The 20,850-nt window shown below is 40.1% G+C and overlaps 3 protein-coding genes across 8 annotated transcripts; all 3 read left to right on the forward strand.

Moving 5' to 3' along the window:
- Positions 1 to 3,835: 3,835 nt before the first annotated feature.
- Positions 3,836 to 5,202, forward strand: mif (macrophage migration inhibitory factor). Its single transcript, XM_063486779.1, has 3 exons — positions 3,836 to 4,028; positions 4,621 to 4,793; positions 4,939 to 5,202. Exons 1-3 carry the CDS (start codon positions 3,921 to 3,923, stop codon positions 5,003 to 5,005), a joined length of 348 nt encoding a protein of 115 aa, XP_063342849.1. The 5' UTR covers positions 3,836 to 3,920; the 3' UTR covers positions 5,006 to 5,202.
- Positions 5,203 to 6,560: 1,358 nt separating this feature from the next.
- LOC134644244 (zinc finger protein 558-like) lies at positions 6,561 to 13,795 on the forward strand. Of its 5 annotated transcripts, XM_063497118.1 has the most exons (6): positions 6,668 to 7,119; positions 8,178 to 8,563; positions 9,019 to 9,146; positions 9,800 to 9,860; positions 11,353 to 11,382; positions 11,467 to 13,795. In XM_063497118.1, exons 2-6 carry the CDS (start codon positions 8,239 to 8,241, stop codon positions 12,522 to 12,524), a joined length of 1,602 nt encoding a protein of 533 aa, XP_063353188.1. In that variant the 5' UTR covers positions 6,668 to 7,119; positions 8,178 to 8,238; the 3' UTR covers positions 12,525 to 13,795. The 5 variants fall into 5 exon arrangements, 4 of the variants coding, with proteins under 4 accessions (XP_063353170.1, XP_063353188.1, XP_063353162.1 ...); XM_063497100.1 differs by lacking the exon at positions 6,668 to 7,119 and adding an exon at positions 6,561 to 6,659 and having other exon boundaries at positions 11,353 to 13,795; XM_063497092.1 differs by having other exon boundaries at positions 11,353 to 13,795.
- A 126-nt stretch (positions 13,796 to 13,921) lies between these two features.
- Positions 13,922 to 17,873, forward strand: LOC134636688 (zinc finger and SCAN domain-containing protein 20-like). Of its 2 annotated transcripts, none has more exons than XM_063486792.1 (4): positions 13,922 to 14,883; positions 15,082 to 15,200; positions 15,351 to 15,468; positions 15,599 to 17,873. In XM_063486792.1, the coding sequence occupies exons 1-4, from the start codon at positions 14,463 to 14,465 to the stop codon at positions 16,570 to 16,572; spliced, it is 1,632 nt and encodes a 543-aa protein (XP_063342862.1). In that variant the 5' UTR covers positions 13,922 to 14,462; the 3' UTR covers positions 16,573 to 17,873. The 2 variants fall into 2 exon arrangements, with proteins under 2 accessions (XP_063342862.1, XP_063342870.1); XM_063486800.1 differs by having other exon boundaries at positions 15,118 to 15,200.
- The last annotated feature ends 2,977 nt before the right edge of the window (positions 17,874 to 20,850 follow it).

Genomic DNA, 20,850 nt, shown 5'->3' on the forward strand with positions numbered 1-20,850 from the left:
GAAAGCACATCAATTTGATACTAACCTGGAGTGCATGGTGACGTGGAAAGTTGCTATACACATACAGAGTGATGCGTATAAATGTAAAAAAGTTATAAACAGAATGGAGTGCAGATATTGCTGCCCTAATTAGATCTTGAGTATGAGAGTGTGGTTTATGGATCTGCATCAAAAGCACTTCTTACAGGATTGGATATTGTCCAGGCTTGGGATCTCATATCTCTCAGGGCTGTAAGATCATTAGTGTGTGTGTTTGTGTGTGTGTGTGCGTGCTTCAAGCTGAAACAGGAGAGATGCCACTGTGTGGAGGAAACAGCTGTTAGAACATTACTTGTTGAAGTTCAGAGGTCATGGAGACAGAGACTCATCAAAACCAACCTTAAAGATATTCTGGAAATGAGAAGGAAGAAAGAAGTCAAGTGTTAGGAGGGGATCGAGTAGCAAGAAGCATGGGAACGTGTGACAACTGGCTATTTTCATACAGCTTTGTTATGGCCTTCAGTCACAATGTGGACACTTAAGACAATGAAAATAGAAATTGACTGATTGCAGCTCAGGTAAAGAAATAATAAAGCGTTCATTTAGTACTTGAGTTTTATCGATGTGGAAAGAGGAGACATGCAAGATATTTTTAAATCGACACTGACAGATCTGTGGAGAAGGATAATGGTGCCCATTTTTTGAGAATTTCACTGGTGTCTGATGTGGCTAAAATCAGAACATGACAGTAATGAAGTGCCACACAGAAGGACCGAATCTAAGACACATACAGAAGAAAACCCATAGACAAATTTTAGCATGGAGCAAATAAGTGGAATTCTGTGTTTGTAGACATGCAAGTGATACGTTCTTCTAGATTTCATGAAGCAATATTCTTGAAAGTAAATACTTAAGGAGGTCAGTTTGATTAGATTATTTCTTCATGAAAACCTGAGCTATAGACATAAGGTTTCTTAAGCTGCCTACGAGCCTGAAACTGCAGGAAAGAACCCTTAAAATAACTACAATCCCCCCTGCTGGAAAGATGGTGCAAAATTTCAGAGGAGAAGGAGTAAGTTCAATGAAGCATTAGAAAGTGTTCCACAGGATGGAGAGAGCAGACTTCAGCGGAAGCAGAGGTGATGAGGAGGGTTGGGGTAGGTATGGTGTTAAGAAGAGAAATGGAAAAGGGCAGATGCTAGTGGGGTTTTTTCTGAAAAGGATGGAAATGCCTGTGGTGAATACTTCCTTTAAAAAGAGCAAGGAACATTAGCTGATGTATAAGATTGGAGGAAGCTAAGCACATCCAAAAGGTGCAATCTCAATTAAATCAGGAGACTGTAAGGTGGTGGCAGGGGAGAATGTAGCTAAACACCATTCAATAGTAGTCTGTAAACTGGCTTTGGATGTGAGTGAAGGCAGAGCCATGGATTAAATGGTGGAAGCGGAAGAAGGAAGACTGTTGCACAGAGTTCAGGAAAAAGTTGAGCCAGGCTCTGAGGGTTAAGGAAGCGTTAAGACACTTAAGATGACTGTGAAAGTACAGCTGTAGTGTTGAGGGAAATGTCGAAGAAGGCGTTTGATCTATCCTCTGGACAGAGAAAAGAGGATAAAGAGGCTTGGTGGTGGAATGAGGAAATACAGGAAAGTATTCAAAGGAAAAGGTTAGCAAGGAAAAAGTGGGATAGTCACAAAGATTTAGAAGAACTGGGAGGCAAGGCATATAGCCTATTTGGTTCATTTGAAGAGTTTCATTCAGGTTTCAGAGTTCATCCCAGTACAGGAACAATTTTAATGAAGGTTACAAATGATCTGCTTATGGCCTCTGACAATGGACAAATCTGTGCTTATCCTACTAGACCTCAGTGCAACAGTGATCATAATATTTTATTATAGCGATTAGAGCTTGCTGTAGGTATTATAGGAACTGCGCTGCAGTGGTTTCAATCATATATATCTAATAGACTCCAGTTTGTTCATGTAAATGGGGAGTCCTCTTCACACAGTAAGTTTAATTATGGAGTTCCACAGGATTCTAGGGTGCTAGGACCAGTTCCAATTGCATCACACATGCTTCCCTTAGGCAATATCATTAGAAGGCATAGCATACATTTTCACCTTTTTCTTTTAAAGACATCCTGATAATAATGTATTACAGTAGTCCAGTCGAGAAACAATAAATGCATGAACTTGTTTTTCTGGCTCTCTTCCACATCGTGTCTTCGTCTTGTCTTCCTCCTACCACCACAATGAGTCCCCTTCCTGAGCCGGGTTTTGTCAGAGGATTCTTCCTGTTAAAAGGGAGATTTTCCTTCCCACTGTCTCCAAAGTATTTGCTGAAAAGGGGTTCATATGATTGTTGGGGTTGTCTCTGTTTTCTCATACCTTCAGTAGCGGTTTTAGATACGGGCGACACGGGCGGTTGCCCGGGGCGGCATCGTGGTGGGGGGTGGCATCACGGGCATCGGCAAAAAAACCCCAAAACATGCTTGTACTCATGCTGCCCCGACATCATGCCAGCGCATATTGGGAATGGCATAGGCACCGATCGGTTTTCTGCGCCTGCTCGCTGCTGAAGTCAAAGTAAACTTTATTGTCATCTCCGCTACATACAGTCCAGTATATAGAGAGACGAGACGACGAGGCTCCAGTTACAGCAGTGCAAGTAAACGAACAATAAATATTTAAGAGTAAAAAAAAATAAATATACACTTTAGGACTTGGGGTAAAGGGATCAATAACAATTTAAAATGTATATTTTATATTTTGTTGATTTAAAGTCTCACACACAACCCGTTTTTAAAGTTTAAAAAAAAAGAGAAAAGAAGAGGAGTGTAGCGACTTCCACAGTCGCTAGAGGCCGGGGATTGAGCCTGCCTGACGCGCTGTCAACTTTACGCAATAATGCCAGAGGTGGAATTGCTTGCTTGTTTATTAAAGTGCTTGAAAAGTACTTTAATAAACGTGATCGGCTCGCGATACAAACTCTTAAAACATCACAGGCTCTAATGCAACAAGGGGAAACTCGTTGTGCTGCGGTCAACAAAAACTACGGCTACCCAGCCCTCCTCTCTGTCAAAATCAAACCAGTGAAAGACAGACTGACAACGCCCTCTTAATGTCACCGCTAGCACCCACGTGACTCCCGTTACACATCACCATAGCAACCAAACAAATGAAAACCCAGTGATCATTAAAATTCAATACATTTAATTATGGCTCCTACAAGGAGAAACGAGCAAAATATACAGGTAAGCAGATGTGTCATTGGATAATGGCAGGTCATGTATCCTAAAACATTAAGAATCAGAATACTTTATTAATCCCTAAGGAAATTATGTGGGTTACAGTTCCTCCAAGAAGAAATGGTAAAAATAGTAACAGTAGCAGACTAAACTCCAAACAATATATACAATAATATAATGTTAATTAGTCAGTTTCAATTGTTGATTTGTCCTGTTCTCATTGTATGACGAATTATGATGTCTGTTTAGTAGCCGTTTGCATACTATGCATACTCTCTCTCTCTTCATATGTGTGTGTGTGTGTGGGGGGGGGGGGGGGGGGGGTGGCAGAGGGAGTGTTCGCCCAGGGCGCCAAACAGGCTAGGACCGCCACTGCATACCTTACAATATAAAGTGCCTTAAGGCAACTGTTATGATATGGCGCTATGTAAATAAAATTGAATTGAATCTCAAAGAGAGAGGTGGCAAAGGAAAAGGCCCATAGTGAGTTGTAAGAGGCCGAAGCTGTTTAAATATGTGTTGCTAAAATGCAGGGCCATTAGCGACTTTTGTAATTGTGAAACACTTAAGTCTGGTAGGTGGCGGTAATGCGTCTACAAGCTAGTTGCCAACCCTACAACTGGAAGAAGAAGAAGCAGAAGCAGGAAGGTGAAGAAGACCAGCGGCTGCACCTTGAGGGAGAGAAGCGTTGCAATCATGCCGATGTTTGTAGTGAACACCAATGTTGCCAGAGGTGATGTACCGGCAGCTCTCCTGTCCGAGGCTACAGAGGAGCTGGCCAAAGCTATGGGAAAACCTGCACAGGTAGGCCGGCACGCGCTCATTCTTCCACCTACCCTCACGCGATTGTACGTCATAACTATCAATCAAGGGCTGTCCCCCTTAATTCCGCATGTTTAGATTTAACTTCTCTGATGAAAGCAGGTTATATAGAGCTCCACTCGGTAAACTAGGCTGGTTCTGTCGTGTGTAATTATGCAGACAGTGTGTAGACTGCCAGCGCTGGGAGATCATTGATCGGTGCAGTTGGATCACTCACCCGCTTCAAATGCAAGCCTGGCCATAAGAATATCTGGATGGCGCTTCATTACGTCACATTAATACTCCTATAATTAAGTAACCTACTCATAAATAGTCAACATTAAAGGAGCCAGACATTTTATTCTCATCATTTTATTGAATTATAATCAGACGATTGGTTTCTTTATTAGACTGTAATTAATTACGTGCTACATAGGCTACAATGTTAAAATCTATTATAGAGATTCTCTATTTGTGTACAGGAACGGAAAATAAATGAAGATATTGGTAACTTTTCAAAAATCCATAACCTTCACTGGTTAATTGTTTTAAAATTTATTTGCACCGTTTTGTGCTTCTGTCCTGTACACACCAGTATGTATCCGTGCACATCAACCCTGACCAAATGATGATGTTTGGAGGGAAGGGAGACCCCTGCGCACTCTGCTTCCTCTACAGCATTGGCAAGATCAGTGGTGCTGCGAACAGGCAATACTCTAAACTGCTGTGTGGACTGCTCAACAAACACCTGGGCATCTCTCCTGAAAGGTACCAAAGACACACTTTAACCAGCACATTTTTAATAATTTGATAAGTGAAAGTAACATGGTGACAGAAGCAACCCCCACCCCCTTCTGGCTGTCAGTGTCTACTCTCATTGACCTATTTTTTTCTTCTCTCTTGTGTATTTCAGGATGTATATTAACTTTATGGACATGGAAGCAGCCAATGTGGCCTGGAACAGCACAACCTTTGGCTGAAATGGAGGTCAAAAAAAGATCATTCCAGAATTTTCCTACATGTAGGAACTTACAACTGACTAAATGATGAGTTAAAGACAATTGGTGATCCACTTGTAGAAATACTGACTACCTTAAAAGCACTTATCTGGACTCTTTAGCATTGCACTATTCCTTTCCCCTTTAAATGCAATAAAGCAAATCATATAAACCATAAATGCTTTTCTGTTTTCCTTTGTTTTCAATGAAAAAGGATCCTGGCAGGTATGTGTTAGAGCAGTCAGGGAGCTGTGATGGAATCTTACTTTGACTGGAACACTATGTGGACAGCACAGGAGAAATATTACAATTGCATGATAGTGAAAGACAAGCCATCCGTTAATTGCTGTTTATCCCATTTGAAACTATCACTGTAAACTAAGTGCTACTGAGTGTTAATGCTCTGAAAATGTTGTCCATTAATGAGCCAAGCAAGTTGTCCTTGTCATTGTGCCTGGTCAAGTATCAGGTATATTGTCAGGATACAAATTAAGTATTATTGAAATACACGGATTCATACAAAACTCACTTTGTAAGATTTCATCATCAGGCCATAGGAGCCAAGCCATTAACTATATATATCCATGTAGCCAAGCATGACAATTAAGCTGTTTTCAGGCTGTGCATACAAGTGTAGATTGTTCAGTCTGCTGTAGCTCGACAAAAATCTATGCAACGTTTTGGCTGGGCAAGGTTTGCTTTAATTTTCCGTAGCATAGATTCAACACTGTGCCGGAAACATCAGAGATTTTGGCCCATGTTGACGTATCATCACACGGTGCATATTTGTGAGATTTGCATTCGTGATGAGAATCTCCATCATGCAAATTTCAAAGTTGCTTTGTTAGATTGAGATCTAGTGACTGTGAAGACCATTTGAGTACAGTGAACTAACTGTCATAATCAAGAAACTAATTTGAGATGATTGTAACATGGCACGTAATCCTGCTGGAAGCAGACATCAGAAGATGGGTATACTGTGGTCATAAATGGATAGACTTTGTCATCAACAATACTCAGTTGTACAAAGAGGCCCAAAGTTTGCCAAGTAAATATTTCGTCAGTGATGACACTGTAAACCTGCAATTCAGCCTGCTTCCTTCTTTGTATTTCAAACTGAATATTGCAGCAAAAGAAAAGAAATCATTAATTTGGGGATCAGGCATTCATGCAAGGGTTTAATTTTTCCAGGTTTTGGATTGTATTTAACTTTGTCTAGCGGTTATTTTGGGGCTTATCTGTGAATTCTTCAAGCATGGTTCAAATATCTCCACACAGCTTGACGCTTTGCATTCTCATAATAATAATAATTCAGTTTATATATCGCCTCTTAAAAACTGTCAAAAGCGCGGAATGCTAGGTTAAAATTAAAAGCCAAATATTAGTCAAAGAAAACACTTTTTGAAATGGATACGAAACACAAAACTATTAAAAATAAAAAAAAATGTATAAATACCAGTCACGAACTCCTACCGGAAATTCGTGACTGGAGGAAACGTCATATCACTGCGCGGCGGGAAAAGTTCAGTCAGAAAATTCCAGGTTAAGCTGTGGCCTTGTGTTTTTCAGTGTCTTTGCTGTTCCTAATTGGTTCAATTCAGTTCAGGTACAGAAAAACAGCTTCTCTCGCATGCAGGTAAAAAAGGAAGCAAGGTTAATGTTGCATGTAGCAGACGAATAAACCGGCTCGTGCTGTATTAGATGGTTGCCATGGTAGCCGCTACGTTTGATACCAAAGATGGCGAGCAAATGAAAATATCTGTCTATTATTAACTGTTTGTTTATATATTTAATTTTCACTTGCTTCAAAAATATTGAGAGTTTTAATAAATCCATGATCACGTTGGGTTTTTTTTCTGCTATAAACCGACGTAGCAGTGACGTACCTGTTTCCTTCTTCCTCCAGCTCTTGAGCGAAATGGCGGCTGAATATGTTAGGTTTTTGTACATTAGCTAACGCAAAACCAATTTAAGACGCAATTTTGGTATCTAGGCGCCATAATCGGGTTCCTTCTTTAGTTCTAGTCTAGCAAATTTCTGGGTTGAAGGCAAAGTTCGGAAAGTCAAGCCTCGAAGGAGTTTCCCTGTGCCGCACGGTAGGTATTTGGATAGATAAGTAAATCACCCGCCATGTGTTAACAGTAGCCTCTCTGAAGTGGTTATATTTAAGATAAAATGACGCATGCACGTTATGATAGTGATTATTCGTCTGTTCGTCGTTAGTTTTGAACCGGTGTTTTAATCTATCACCGTGGCTTATAGTAAAAATGAAGTGGTTTACAAATAGCTGTTTATGAATGATGATCAAATGTAGTTAACCGTCTGGGTTAGGTTGTTACTGCTGTTTTTGTTCAGTTTTTTTCCTTAACCTGCTAGGACCTGGCGTCCACATATGTGGACATCCCATTTTGGGTTATTTAGACCAAAATACTCAATTTTGCTCTACAAGGGCCTGATATCCACTTACGAGGACATTATAGTGCTACTGTTCTATCGAAATTTTAAACAAATATCCTCATATGTGGCTCTCATTTTTCTTAGAAACAAAAATCAGGTAAAAAGAAAATCTGGTAATTCTTTGTTTTTACATTCATTGGGTTCCAATATGCCCAAATATCAAAGAGAAATTAAAAATGCATGCCGTGGAAGAGTTCGGGTCTGAGGAAGTTAAGGAAATACGGGAGAGTGAACTACTTATGTCTTACCAGGTAACTAAACTTGCATGCTAAAAAATGCAGTTTAAACCTTTCTGTTGCAACATGTGACGGTTTCCATACAGATTGATGGAATAAATGTAAACACGAATAAAATAAACAACCTAAAAATACATCCACCAGTGATATTAAAAAAAAATCATCATGTTTTAGGGAAGTATTTTTTTTAACTAAATTAGGTTATGAATGATAGTTGCTCTACCAGATGGGAATAAGGGAATATAACGTGTATATTTGCTATTTGTAAGTCCTGTTCTAAGTCCTGACCTGCTTATCGTTTCCACCTAAATACTCTTTTATGTATTTAGCGCCATAACTTTAGGTGGAAAGTTATGGGGCAGAGAGGAGACTTTATCAGCAAATATACACTTTAAATTGCTGTCATAATTAATGTAAAGCTTGTAAGAAAACCTAACTTCATCTCTAATCATTCTGTTTAGGAGTGAAGCCACCACCACACACAAATTTCTCAACTAGGATATCTGCAAGTCACTTTCAAAGATGTCTGACATTCTAACAAGAGGGTTCAGGGCCCAGCTGACCACAGCTATGGAATCTATTTCGAGGAGAGCCGTGTTTGAAATAATGAAGATTTTTGAAAACACATTGTATGACAATCAAATGGAGCTGGCACAGAAAGGACAAGAGGTCGCCCAACTTAAAATAAAGTTACAGACAGCAGAGCTAAAGCTGAAAGAACTTGAGGATGCAAGAGGAGGACAGGTAAAGACGAATAAAGTCCAGACGAATCCGTCGCAAACAGAGGTTGAAGTTGTCACAGAAACTCCAGGACAGTCTTCTGAGGTTCCTGAGATTGATTTTGAAGGTATAATTTTAAATGTAGTTACTTCTTTGACTACATTTTGAAAAATGACATTTGTGAACAAATATAATAACCAGGTTTTGAAGAGATGATTTAACAGTTTGTTTGTTTTTTATTATTGATGATGAGCCTCAGGAGTGATGCAGGCACTGTTGGTTGTCTTTTGTTGTGCAATATCAGTTGCTACATGTGGATAAAATCATCATCATTATTATTATTGTTATTATTAATAGCAGCTGGTATAAAGGACCTCTTGTGGCAATCAAACTTGGACTTTCGAGCAGTCAGTCTTTGAGGGTGTTACTGTTTATAACCTCCAGGGCAGTGGTGGAGTGTGTGTGCAGAGTTGATCATAATTGATTATTTGATTTAATCTTGCTAGACTGTCGCAAGATTATTGTTAGTTGCCTGGCTTAACTTTAAGCATGTTTGCAATTTTCGTGCATTGGTTTGTGCAGTACCCGATGACTGGTGTTCTCCTCTGGGCTACGAGACTGTGACCAAACCAGATGAAGTTGTGTGTCCCAGTGTACGACTACGGCCGTTGTCCATACCTCTGTGTCATATTACAATCCCCAAGGATGAGGTATGTAGTTGAAGTAGAACTGTGGATGTAGCATCCTTAACCTCCAGAGAAATCTGCAACTTGACTTTTATGTTTTCAGAAGAGGAAAAAAAACGTCTTAGTTTTCTGACAACTTGAGGCTCACTTACAACATTTCACAGAAAACTGAAATTTAGGAGAGCAATGCTGTGTATACAGCTACATAGTTTGTAAGATAAAAAATTACAAATTTGTTGGGTTACCAAATGTTATTGATTGACTAATTGTATTTATTAATCATATGAGGTGGCATGCAATGCACACTGGTGCATTATTATTACTTTCACTAAGTGGTGAAAACACATTTTTAAAAATGAAACTAATAAAAACAATAGCTAAACCTTTAAATCAAACCGAAATTTCCAAATGCACGCTGAAATTGTGCAAGTTCACCTAAGATGTTGTGGCTCCTAATGACTTAAAAAAAAATTAAAATGTTTACTGCACTCTTCTGTTCTGTTACATCTATTTACTTTACTTATTTACTTATTTACTTTAGCTGAAAACTAAAGGAAACAAATTCTTCATATGATGTTTGTCTCTATATGCAAACACAGCTCTATGAGCATTTCATTTACTTGTAAATTGCCCTGTTAGTCTTTGGAGATCTATCTATATATATATATATATTTTAGGCAGTTCGCTGTGACATTGACTTGAACCAGAGAAGAAAGGGTGCCAGGAGATCCAGTAGAAGTGAGTCTTAATTCTTTCATTTACTATTTCATGCCAGAAGTGACAGCGCACCTCTGTTTTCCATGTAAGAATATTATTGGTGGGTGTTGTGAGCAAAAGAAATATTTATTTTTAAGTGAATCATCAGATCTGTTTATAGTTTTCTACTCAGCAGATATTTAATTTTGCCTAATTTCTTGTGCCAATTAATGGAGCAGTATGATTAGCTGTCTCTTCAGTGAGTCTCTCATCCTGAGGTTGAACTGGAACTCCCCCATGCTTGAAATACTGTTATTTTTCTGATCTGCACCCTCACTGAGCTCAGTGTAGCAGCATGTGAACCGGTTCCCCATCTATTGTTGGATCTGGTTGGAGTGGCCCTACAACTTGGTGCAACTCTCCAGAGCAGAGATGAGCAGAGACGTGTCACAACAGTGAACTGGGGTCTGCAATACAAAGAAAATCCAATGTGCCCAACCTGGGCAATCAAGCTAAGCAGTCACATGAAGGTGCTCATCAACTAAACAAGTTGGCACAATCTAGCTATCAGCCTGTTCACATGAAAGGGTGGGTGTGGCAGCATGTGACCAGTCAGAAATGCGAACCAGTCTACTGACATCAGGGCAACTGATTTTACAGAGAAAAGGTGAAGATGTCAAGTACATAATACAAGCAGAAAGTAACACAGCTCCTAAAGACAAAGCAGCAATTGAGTTTGCGTGGGCTTAAAGATGTTTGGTCATTAAGACTTAAAAAGAGCTGCTGTGTTGTTATAAAGTTCAACCTATTTGAAGTAAGGATGGAAAATGGGCAAAAATGTTGTCTGTAAGTTAGCTGGGTATCACAGCTCTGTTATTAAGACTGATTAGAATCTGATGGATTCAAATTGTTATTCATTAATTTGATATGTAGATGTGCATAAGAGAGTTTTAGATTTTACTGTCTCAGATGCAGCCCTGTGGGGTTGAATGGTCTGAGAGAAAAGAATGTATATAAAACCAGAATTCTAATTTAGGTTTACTTGCATGTGCTTTTGATTAAGGATCAAAAAGTACAAGAAGGTTCCATGTTTTAGGATCCTGTATTAATGCTTGTAAAACAATGCGATTGTTGTTTACAGTAAATAGAACCAATTGTATGCTAAAATAAAAGATACTTTAAGCTGCTTTCTTAAAAAAAATGCTAAAATAAGTCTCCAAATATACTTGAGTGTGTACTAATAAATCGCAAAGCCTTCCCAAGTAAAGTTTCTGTGTATCCTATTAAGTGTAGCTTATAAAATTTAAGCTGCAGCTCTTCATGTGGATGTGTATACCAGTCTGCAATCTGGCTGATCTAGGAATAAGAAAATGTAAGAAATATCACCATTTTCCCCTTCATATTTGCTTATTCAGTGCTCAGCTTTGTGATATCAGTTAAATATTTGCATTAGTTTATTTCAAAATGCAAATGCACAGTTTGGCATATAACATTCATGTTATGTTAAATATTTTTTCCATGTTTGTCTTCACAGTTTCAAATTTAAAAGAGAGCAAAAAAACAGGTAAGGACAAAAAATTACCAGCACATGATCATCGGTTTCAGAACATTAAAAATGATGTGAAACTGTTACTCCATGACATCAAAGAGGAATATCCGGACCTGATTGCTTTGGAACATCATAGACAAAGGAGGAGAAAATTAACAGGACAAAAGCAAGAAAATGAAGTGAAGAGCAAAAGAGAGCAAAGAAAAATTGCATCAACTGAGTCCACATCCAAAGAACATGAAACAATGGAAAGTGGCAGCAAAAATGCTTACTCCTGCAAGATTTGCAAAAAAGTTTTCGATACAGAATTTGGCCGAAATGTGCACGTACGATCACACAAAACGTGTCAAGGCTGCAAGAAAATCTTCCCAATTCCGAGCACACTGAGACATCATAAACGTAATTGTGCAAAACTCAAGAAATTGTTGGCAGCCAGCTCTGAAGGCAAACCAGCTGATAAAAGAGAAACCCGTACGGCAAGCAAAAAACAGGCTATCAGTGAAGAGACAACACATTCCTCAAGCAGCAACAACAATAAGGAGGGAAATAAAAACGCGGGAAGGTACCCCTGTACGCACTGCAGCAAGTCATTTGATTTTCGGTTCAAGTTAATAGAGCACATGCGGATTCATACCGGTGAAAAGCCGTATTCATGCAGCATTTGTCAAAAGACATTCCGCATTGCTCAGTCACTCAGATTGCACATGGTGAAAAGACACAATGACCAAAACACGGAAATAAATGGAGACCTATATTGGACCAAACCTTTAGAAGAGATCGAAGAGAACACAGGGGGTTCAGTTTCTCCCCGCAAACACACGAGTGAGGAAATCGTGCAAAACAAAGAAAGGCGTCGGTCAAAGAAAAGCTCCAGATGGCAAACAATGGGCGTGCGGCACAATCATGGCTTCATGTGCTTATCCTGTCACAAGGTGTTGAGGAGCAAAATAATCTTGATTGAACACTATCGCATCCACACAGGAGAGAAACCCCTAAAATGCGACAGGTGTCCTGCGATGTTTCGTACTAATGCGCAGCTGTACGTGCACAAAAAGAAGTGCCGCTCTCCTCCGGCAGCTATCCAGTGCAAGAATTGTGGGAAACAATTACCCTCACAAGAGGTTTATGACAAGCATGTGTCTAAATGTAAAAATTAGAGCAGGCTCGCCTAAAGGACTAAACCAAAGGACTCCTCTAGTACCATATCACGCGCTAACATCAGTACTAATTACTGTGAGTAAAGGTGTCATTACCTGACTGTGGACATTGAAACACTGGATTTTGTCTCTGGTGGCTTTAAGTTAAACTGTACTGTTTGTTTGTTTGTTTTGTTTTTTGTTTAATACAATTACATGATTGTCTTTCATCTCTGGCGTATTTTAAAACAATACATAAAACATAATAATCAACAATCAGGTGATGTCTGCTATTGACAAATTGGTAAGAAGAAATGTCACTAAACTAAGAGTTACACTTTTTTAATCCACCTAAAACTTTTTTTTCACTAATAACATGAAAATACATTTTGGGGTTTAAGCAGTGGTTCAGGCTAGTGCAGATGTATAATAACCCTCAGAAATTTCAGTCTAAATACTTCTAAAGAAGTTTTTGGTTTTGTTTGGGTTTGTTTTAAATATATTAAATACCTCATAAATTGGGATAGTTCATCATATTCATGCAAAAGTTCTGTAAAACCAACATTGCCTTAAAGTAGACCTGCACTTTGACCATAATAGTGACTGCAGTGGTTGTGGTAATGGATACTGAAAGACTAACTACATCAATATAGGTTGCATAACATAGATCCCTGCTTGCTAAACTCTGTTTTAAAGGCTTACCCTCTTGTTCATGTTTATAACTTGAGCTAAATGCCATTCTCGCTGTCTGTCTGTTTTGTGTTTAGCTTGTCCTGTCGTTGTAAACAGCAGTTTGAGAAATCACATGTCTTGACCTTTCACATCATCCCAAATTGCCTGATGTGCTTGAGTGCTTGAGCTTTTCATGTTGACTGTATTTACTGGAAAAAAATCAGTTATTCTAAAGGTTCAACTGTTGTTTTATATCTGAAAACATTTAATTGTTCTGTGGTTTTGATACCTTTGCAATTTTTATACAGCTTTTAATATATTTTGTACGTTTGTTAAGTGATGTTTTGGTTTTGGTTTTTTTTGTCCAAGTTTACAAATTTCAAAATGTGTTTATGTGTGCATTAAATATTGATTTCTGAAACAGTCAGAACAAATATGAATGCGTTTTACTTTTTTAACTGCTCCAAACCAAATATGTGGTTTTATTTTTGTCGTGTGGGTTTTTCTTTTTAATCTATATGTAATAGGTGATCTTACAAGCCTGTTATACTTTTTCTTTGTAACCGCACTGTAATTGCTAGATTGAATCGTTGTCACGTTTAAATAAAACCCAAATTTTATACCTTTTGTCATGTATGTATTTAATATGAATTTAGAAAAGATTCAAATTACAGCAATTGGGATTTTCGATGAATACAAATCAATGTGCTTCTGAACCAGTTAGCCTTCTTATCGCGAGACTTGCGACGGTGATCACGTCGCAGGTACCAACCTGCTAGCTCAAGAAAAACTACATTGAGTGTTGTTTTAATGCTCAGTGAAGATATTTTCCCACCGACTACTGTCGGCCATTACGGAACTGTGCTTTTGGTCGTTTCTTCTTCAGTTGCGCTGCCAGCTTCAGGGCTGAATAGTAAAGGCTACGCTTGGTTGGCTCCCGTATTTACACGTTAACCGGAGGTAACGTTAGCTAGCTCGGTGTAACGGCACTGAACGCCTTGCCTGGTCACAGCCAGTTTCTCAACGCTAGACTTAAGTTAACTATGTTTATACTCTTCTTCCATACAAACTGGCTTTTTGCATTACAGCATATTGCTTGCCATCATCGTGTGTAACACTAACACGAGCAGTAGCTTAAGTGATAAACCATATAGGAGTTTTTGTGATTATTACAACATTACTATAAAGCAGCACACGTTGTAGATATCGAGTTATAAATGCTAGCTGCTGTTATAAATGTCTGATGGCGTAATGCTGTAAATTGGCTGTTTAGTATGGCAGCATCTCATGGCAGTTCATAGATGCCACGGCAGAGGAGTGTATAGCGGTAGCCACGTCGTCCGTCTACTCCCTCTGGAGGCAAACCACAGAAGAAAACAGCAGTGGCAACCAGCTGTTGTCATTAAAACAGCATCCATAAAACAAAGGACAATGGAGTCTGTGAGGAGCGCTTTCCATGCTCAGCTGGCCACCGTCATGGACTCACTGCTGGCAGCCGCTGTGTGCGAGATAGCCAAGATCTTTGAGAGCAGCCTGTGTGAACAGCAGGCGGAGCTGGCGCAGAAAACCGAGGAGCTCTCCATCCTCCGGTGTAAGCTGGAGAAAGTGGAGAGGAAGCAGAAGGCAAAGGGTGGAGGGAGCGAGGAAGGAGAGATGTCCTCAGGAGACAGAGAGGGCAGCTTGAGGCAACAGACCCTGACAGGATCAGGTATTACAGCTGACTTTGTCTGATTCAAGCTGGTTCATGAACAACTCAATTTGGTCATCATCAGGTCATCGTCATCATATCTATACCTGCTCATCCCGTTATCAGCTCCATTGAACCTGTTGTGTTCATCATTATGTAGACCTATTACTTACTGAATTAGTGCCAGAGATGGTTACAAATTACAGTTCTCTCGCACAGGACTGAATATGGGAAAAGATGTCTCTTCTCATTCAGACCCAGTAGAAGGAGTCAGCCAGAGCCTTGGTAAACTGAAGGAGGAGGTCAAAGGTCAGGATGGAACTTCAGTAAAGCACGAGGTCAGACCCTCCCCTGCCTCTGTGTCATTCAGAAGTTGCCTGTTTTATTAAACTGCAGCAATTAAGTCTTTATGACTACTTAACATTCACTTGCTAAACTTTCCCTGCCTTTTCTAAGTCTTATAGCTACATTTTACTTTTTCATTTCAGCGTGCTGGGTCACGGCCTGGCCTGGGGTCTTTCACAGCCCAAGCGCCAGAGAGAAGCCTCGCAGCTGGGGATGAGATGCAGATTGATGCCCTGACTGCTACACAAGCTAAGACAAAATGTAACTAAGTCACAATCTATTGCTAAAACATGAGAAGCTATGAGAATAAGTAATAATGGCGAGAATAATAGTGAGAAGGCTGAAAGTAGCTAAATTGTGGGTGTCTTTTTTCTTCCATATTTCTCTGCAGTATCTCACTGGGATCAGAGCAGTCGTGGTGCAGACCACAGAGCCCTTCAGGATCAAGCCTCTGCCCCATTTCTCTCCATCTCCCAGAGTGGACGCTGCTCCCCCAGACCTGACCCTAGCCTGACTCAACCAGGTGAGTGGTTACCTGGGTTGGACACCACCCGAGGTGGGGTGTCCAGTCTGGAGAACCTGCAGGCAGACAGCACCAGCTGCACTGGTGCAGCTAGCAGCAGCTCTGGCACAGATGCGCCCTGCTTTAGACCTGGTTTTGGCTCAGATGAGACCAGTAACGAAGACGATGACAACTCTTTCCCATTTCTGGACCAGGAGCCTGAGAACCAGAACTCCAATCAGAACGCAGAGAGGGGGGCCCAGCAGGATCAATCCCAAGCCCCACCTGGTGAGTCACTATGGAGACCAAGAGACGAGAGGGGTGGGAGAGCCTCCATGAATAACACGCGGCGAGTCACAAATTTTGGAAACAGAGATCCTCTCCGACCCCAGTCTAATACACAGCTGCTCACTTTACGACACACAAACGCTCTTAGCCACAATCCAGCTTCAAGTGGAGGGAACGGCCGACCTTACACCTGCCCATACTGCACAAAGTGTTTTACGTACCCCTCCCACCAGCGCAGACACCTTTTACGCCACACAGGAGTCAGACTGCATCCCTGTCAGTTTTGTGAAAAGAGCTTCCTCACTCCCTCTGAGCTCACTGTGCACACTCGCACACATACAGGGGAGCGGCCTTTTGGCTGTGCTCAGTGTGGTAAACGTTTCGCCCGCAGCGGGAACCTGAGAGCGCACCAACGGGACGTTCACATGGGGAAGAGGCCCTTTGCTTGCACAGAGTGCGGAAAGAGATTTGCCCACAGGGGAAACCTTAGGGTGCACAATCACAGAGTCCACCAAGGAGATCCCTACTACATGGATAACCAGCAGGAGCCTGACATAGTCCCAAATCCCATTTAAAAAGATTTTTTAAATTAAAAAAATGGATCTGCACTTTGAATTTCATTTGCACAATAAAACCTAAAAACTTCTTTGAAGGGTGACTGTATTAGTGAGCACTTAAAATAGTTTAAAATACTTCAGGTTTTTGTTTTATTTGCTTTGTGTGAAATTAATTATCCAAAGTTTAAGCTGCATTTATTGACCCATAGAATCAAAGTTAGTTTCTAAAAAAAATTTTCAGTTTTGACTCATAATTTTGGGTCCCGCAAAAAGAAAGAGCTTCTTATTTTGCTGTATTGTAAAGGAGTAGATGTAATTTTCCAAGAATAAAAAACATTGGCTGCTGATGTGAAGAATGTAATAATAATGATTCTCCAGGCTGACTTTATCTTCCAGTGATGTTCTTCCCTGAATGTGGACAGTTGGCAAATGGATCCAAGCACCTTTTCATTATTTAATGTGACAAAACTCCAAAATAATAATAATAATATTTTTTGTAAAGCGAATAAAGAAAGACTAGTTGGTATTAGCTGAGGACATGTGGCACGCAGAGGTAGGATAGCACATCTGTTTCTTCACATTTGTCCTGTACTGCCCATCTCCTCAAACCATTAAGTTGAATGTATTGTGAAAAAAATGGAAATGTGTTCCTGCAACAAGTCCATAATCATGATGTTAAAAAACTGTACTTTCCTTTCATCCTGTTTTTGCAAAGTGAAATTAAACACTATAGTCATGCATTAACTCCTTATATTTCTCCTAAACCTGAAAAAGCGCTTCACTTTAGAGTTTGGTTTTAGTTTCGCTGCACAAGTCTTTGTCAGACACTAGGGGGCAGTGCCAACACACAAAAGAGTTATAGAAACAGCTTTGGACAGCTTTGCACATTTTGGTAGTGTTGCCCTATATTTCAGATCTTTTTCCCTGATGCACGCACTTGTGTCATCGTGCCATCTCTCAAGCTGTGCTTGTTAGGCAAAATCTAAACGAGAGTACATCGGTTACTGGGTTTGGGTGCTCAAGACCCAATTTCTCTTTAGCCGTTTGGCTTTAAAAGTGTGCAAAAAACAGCACTTTAATTATTGTCAGAGGGGTTATTCTATTTTTACTCCAGTCCATATCTTCAAAAGATGTGCTGAAAGATTTTGAGCCTTTCATAAAACTATATTTGCATATGCTTTTATGAACAACACCATAATAAGTCCCCGTGTGTGTTTTCTTCTCTCCATATAGTTCCTGAAAAAGTTACTTCCTAATTGTGGAAGTGAGTGGAAACAAAACCCAGATGTCTCATTCTATGTAAAATGATAAAAAGTATTTTTCACTCTTAATTATTCAAGTTAAATCAGAATCCATTAAAACTGTAAGTTGGTATGAAATATTCTCCGAGTTACTGCCTCTTTCATGTAGCTTAGGGCTGCAAAAAAGATAGAATTTAGTTCTAATAACACAAACTTAAATAACTTTAACCTCAAGCATGTCTTCTTACGCACAAGTCTAAAAATGCCTCAAGTGTGTAGGTTATGTGGAGGTTGATGGATATTTGTTCGTGTCTCATCTCAGCGGCTGAGTGATGCCTGGCTGACCTCTGTGTATGTACGTATTCCCCAGGCAGCTGAGTCCTTGCTTTGCTCATGGAAAGATTACATTCAGTGACCTCCCATCCCCCAAAAGGTCACCTGTGTCCGTGTCTCCCTCTGGGTTTTGTGCTCACAGTTGTGAGACAAAAAAACCCAAAAAAACCCCTGACATTTGTAACAAGTGAACAACCAATTCTGAAGTGGAGCTTATAAAGGACAAAGAGAAAAGCAAGCATGAGGAGTTTTGTGTTTTACTTTATTTGTATTTTTGAATTTGTGAGTCAGATAAGGGCCAGTGCGCCTGTGTGAGTGAACTGCTGTTAATGTGAGCCAATTGAACCCCCCTACTGTGTAAAGCTGCAAGCTCTTACGGTCCTTTTCAGGACATGCAGTGTTTAAGTACTGTATTTATGACTGCAATATCAAATGGTAAGTCAAATCTATACATAGACTCAAACAATAAAGGGTTGTGTATATGTGCTTGCATCAACAGGCAAGCAGTCACACAGGCTTTGCAGTGTTTTCTGTTTGTATATTTAGTTATGTGTAATCCCCTTTCTGGTATAAGCAGCTTTGCCCCAGTGGGTAAAAGCAACAAATGAACAGCTGAGTAGTCTGGAAAGACTATACAGCATTACTGCTTTAAAACTATGCGATAAAAGGTTTGCATAAAGGCAAAATATATATGCAGATATGCTCTAGACTATATTGCTCTCTGGCATTTCAGCCCAAGTCTAATAGCTCCATAGTCCATTTGCCCAGTGATCTGATTGGGTAGAAATTTAATTGCTCTCACAGTTGGCACGGAATAATAACTATATAGTGTCATTATGATTATAGTGTTGCCATTCTATATTTCGGCAGGGATCAGGCCATAATGTGCTCACCATCTTTCAGATTATTTGTCTTTAAACTGCTGTACCTCCAGCCACCTCCCTGCCTTAGGTCCAAAGAGTCATTCCATCATCATCCCATAATCCACCAGGAGTTTAAACGATCCCCCTGACACCCAGTGAATGCGCCCTCCTCCCCAAACATGTCATGCAGATGGAAAAATGAAAAGAATAATTTTCCCCCATTGACATATCAGTCAAATGTAACTGTGGAGGATGTTTATTTTTATAGATGTACTCCTCCCTTTTTCATTTTCAAACATTTTCTTGTTATTTTTATGTTATGGTTGTATTTATGTGTTACCAGTTTCTTTTAATGTCTTTCTGTGTGTGTGTTTGTACGCGTGTTGAAGCCATGAGGGATTTAGCACTGCCCCAAGGCTGTTCGTAATCTACCCAGTCCCACCACTCCCCAGGGGCTGTGGTTTCATGCGGGTTGCCATTACTGTAGTGAAACCCCCCCTTTAGGGGATTACAATGCTGTCTCCAGCTCAAGGCACTGAGTTGATCCATCGTCTGCGGACTGTGTTTAAGCACTCACTTAATGTGCTAATAGTGTTAGACTGGGGAGATGCTGAAGAGCTTTTAACTTTCATCAGCTAAAGCTTTGTCTGTTAGAAATGCTGATTTCATGGCTGCTGAGTCGAAATTGCGAAATATTACGTGAGGTTCTGGTTTTTGATAGCAAGAGCTTTTTATCAAAGAGGCTGATGGGATTGTTTCCGTAGATAAAGATGATGCCTACATGGAATCTGAACCAGGGTGGGGGACTCAGAGGGCCACAGGTAGTGGACGGAATCTCCTTCGGGCGCTGGTTTTCACTGAGCCTCTTCACATGCTGGGGAGGTCACAGAGCGTGATGGAGGGGTGGAGTGGGACTACATTATCTTTCCCTTTTTGGAGTTCCTGTGTGTGTATGTGTGCGTGAGAGTCTGCACGATTGAGTGTGTTCTCCATAGGCTGCTCTTGGGTTGCTAAGCAACTCTGTGTCTGCACAGTGAAGTGGGGGTGGGAAGGAAGAGAAGCACCAGGTCAACAGAGGCAGACATAAGCGTCGCTGCGTCTGATTGGATCCACCAGTGCTCCTGATGAATGATGCTGATTGTTATCATGTTGGCTGGGTGTAGGCCTGAATCATGTTGGGATATCAAGGTCCATCACCTCCCTTCTCCAGTCATTATCTCTATCAGTATCTGATTCAGATACAGTCTGTTCACCTGTGACTTTGTGTGTATAAAAAGTGTGTTTTTACTTGAATTAACACAGGTACAACCACACTACACAGTTTAATCTAATACATAAGTCTTAATTCCTCTAATGTCACATTTCAGATACAAGTGTTTCACGTTTGCAAAAGGAAAAACAGGAGAAGAGAGGAGAGAGAGTTTAGCGATTCAGTTGTTTTTGATCTATACAAGAAATGTTAGGAAAGGATGGGCACAGGGACTATTTTATAGTTTCCTTTTCATACTAACAGATAACTAACCAATTTTGATTTAAACAAAAATCAGATATTCAGGCAATTCCCCTAAATGAAAATACCAAACTAAATAATGAACCTATGTGGGAATATTTTGGGTGTTTTGCTTGAACAGAGACTGACTTTTAAAAGCAATGTGGTCGTTAACATTACTCTGATGTAACCTTTGTAATTAGGGGTTTTGTTGTTTATTGGATGGCTTCTGCAAGTAAGGTGTCCAAGTGTCCCACTTTATATGGGGCTACAAAGCATTTCTGTCATTTGTCCCAGATCAAACATGCCTCACAAGAAACGTGTTGCTCCTAAGGAAACATGCATCCAAACTGAGACCTCAGCGAAAAGT

This window comes from Pelmatolapia mariae, linkage group LG2 (assembly GCF_036321145.2).
Source record: "Pelmatolapia mariae isolate MD_Pm_ZW linkage group LG2, Pm_UMD_F_2, whole genome shotgun sequence".
NCBI lineage: Eukaryota > Metazoa > Chordata > Actinopteri > Cichliformes > Cichlidae > Pelmatolapia > Pelmatolapia mariae.

What these genes read in the sequence shown, in the direction of transcription:
- mif (XM_063486779.1), top strand. Translation starts at nt 3,921, where the DNA reads ATGCCGATGTTTGTAGTGAACACCAATGTTGCCAGAGGTGATGTACCG. An exon ending in CTATGGGAAAACCTGCACAG is followed by an intron (nt 4,029 to 4,620) that starts GTAGGCCGGCAC and finishes TGTACACACCAG; the next exon opens with TATGTATCCGTGCACATCAA. An exon ending in CTGGGCATCTCTCCTGAAAG is followed by an intron (nt 4,794 to 4,938) that starts GTACCAAAGACA and finishes TGTGTATTTCAG; the next exon opens with GATGTATATTAACTTTATGG.
- LOC134644244 (XM_063497100.1), top strand. Translation starts at nt 8,239, where the DNA reads ATGTCTGACATTCTAACAAGAGGGTTCAGGGCCCAGCTGACCACAGCT. An exon ending in TCCTGAGATTGATTTTGAAG is followed by an intron (nt 8,564 to 9,018) that starts GTATAATTTTAA and finishes TGGTTTGTGCAG; the next exon opens with TACCCGATGACTGGTGTTCT. An exon ending in TTACAATCCCCAAGGATGAG is followed by an intron (nt 9,147 to 9,799) that starts GTATGTAGTTGA and finishes TATATATTTTAG; the next exon opens with GCAGTTCGCTGTGACATTGA.
- LOC134636688 (XM_063486792.1), top strand. Translation starts at nt 14,463, where the DNA reads ATGGCAGTTCATAGATGCCACGGCAGAGGAGTGTATAGCGGTAGCCAC. An exon ending in ACAGACCCTGACAGGATCAG is followed by an intron (nt 14,884 to 15,081) that starts GTATTACAGCTG and finishes TCTCTCGCACAG; the next exon opens with GACTGAATATGGGAAAAGAT. An exon ending in TACACAAGCTAAGACAAAAT is followed by an intron (nt 15,469 to 15,598) that starts GTAACTAAGTCA and finishes ATTTCTCTGCAG; the next exon opens with TATCTCACTGGGATCAGAGC.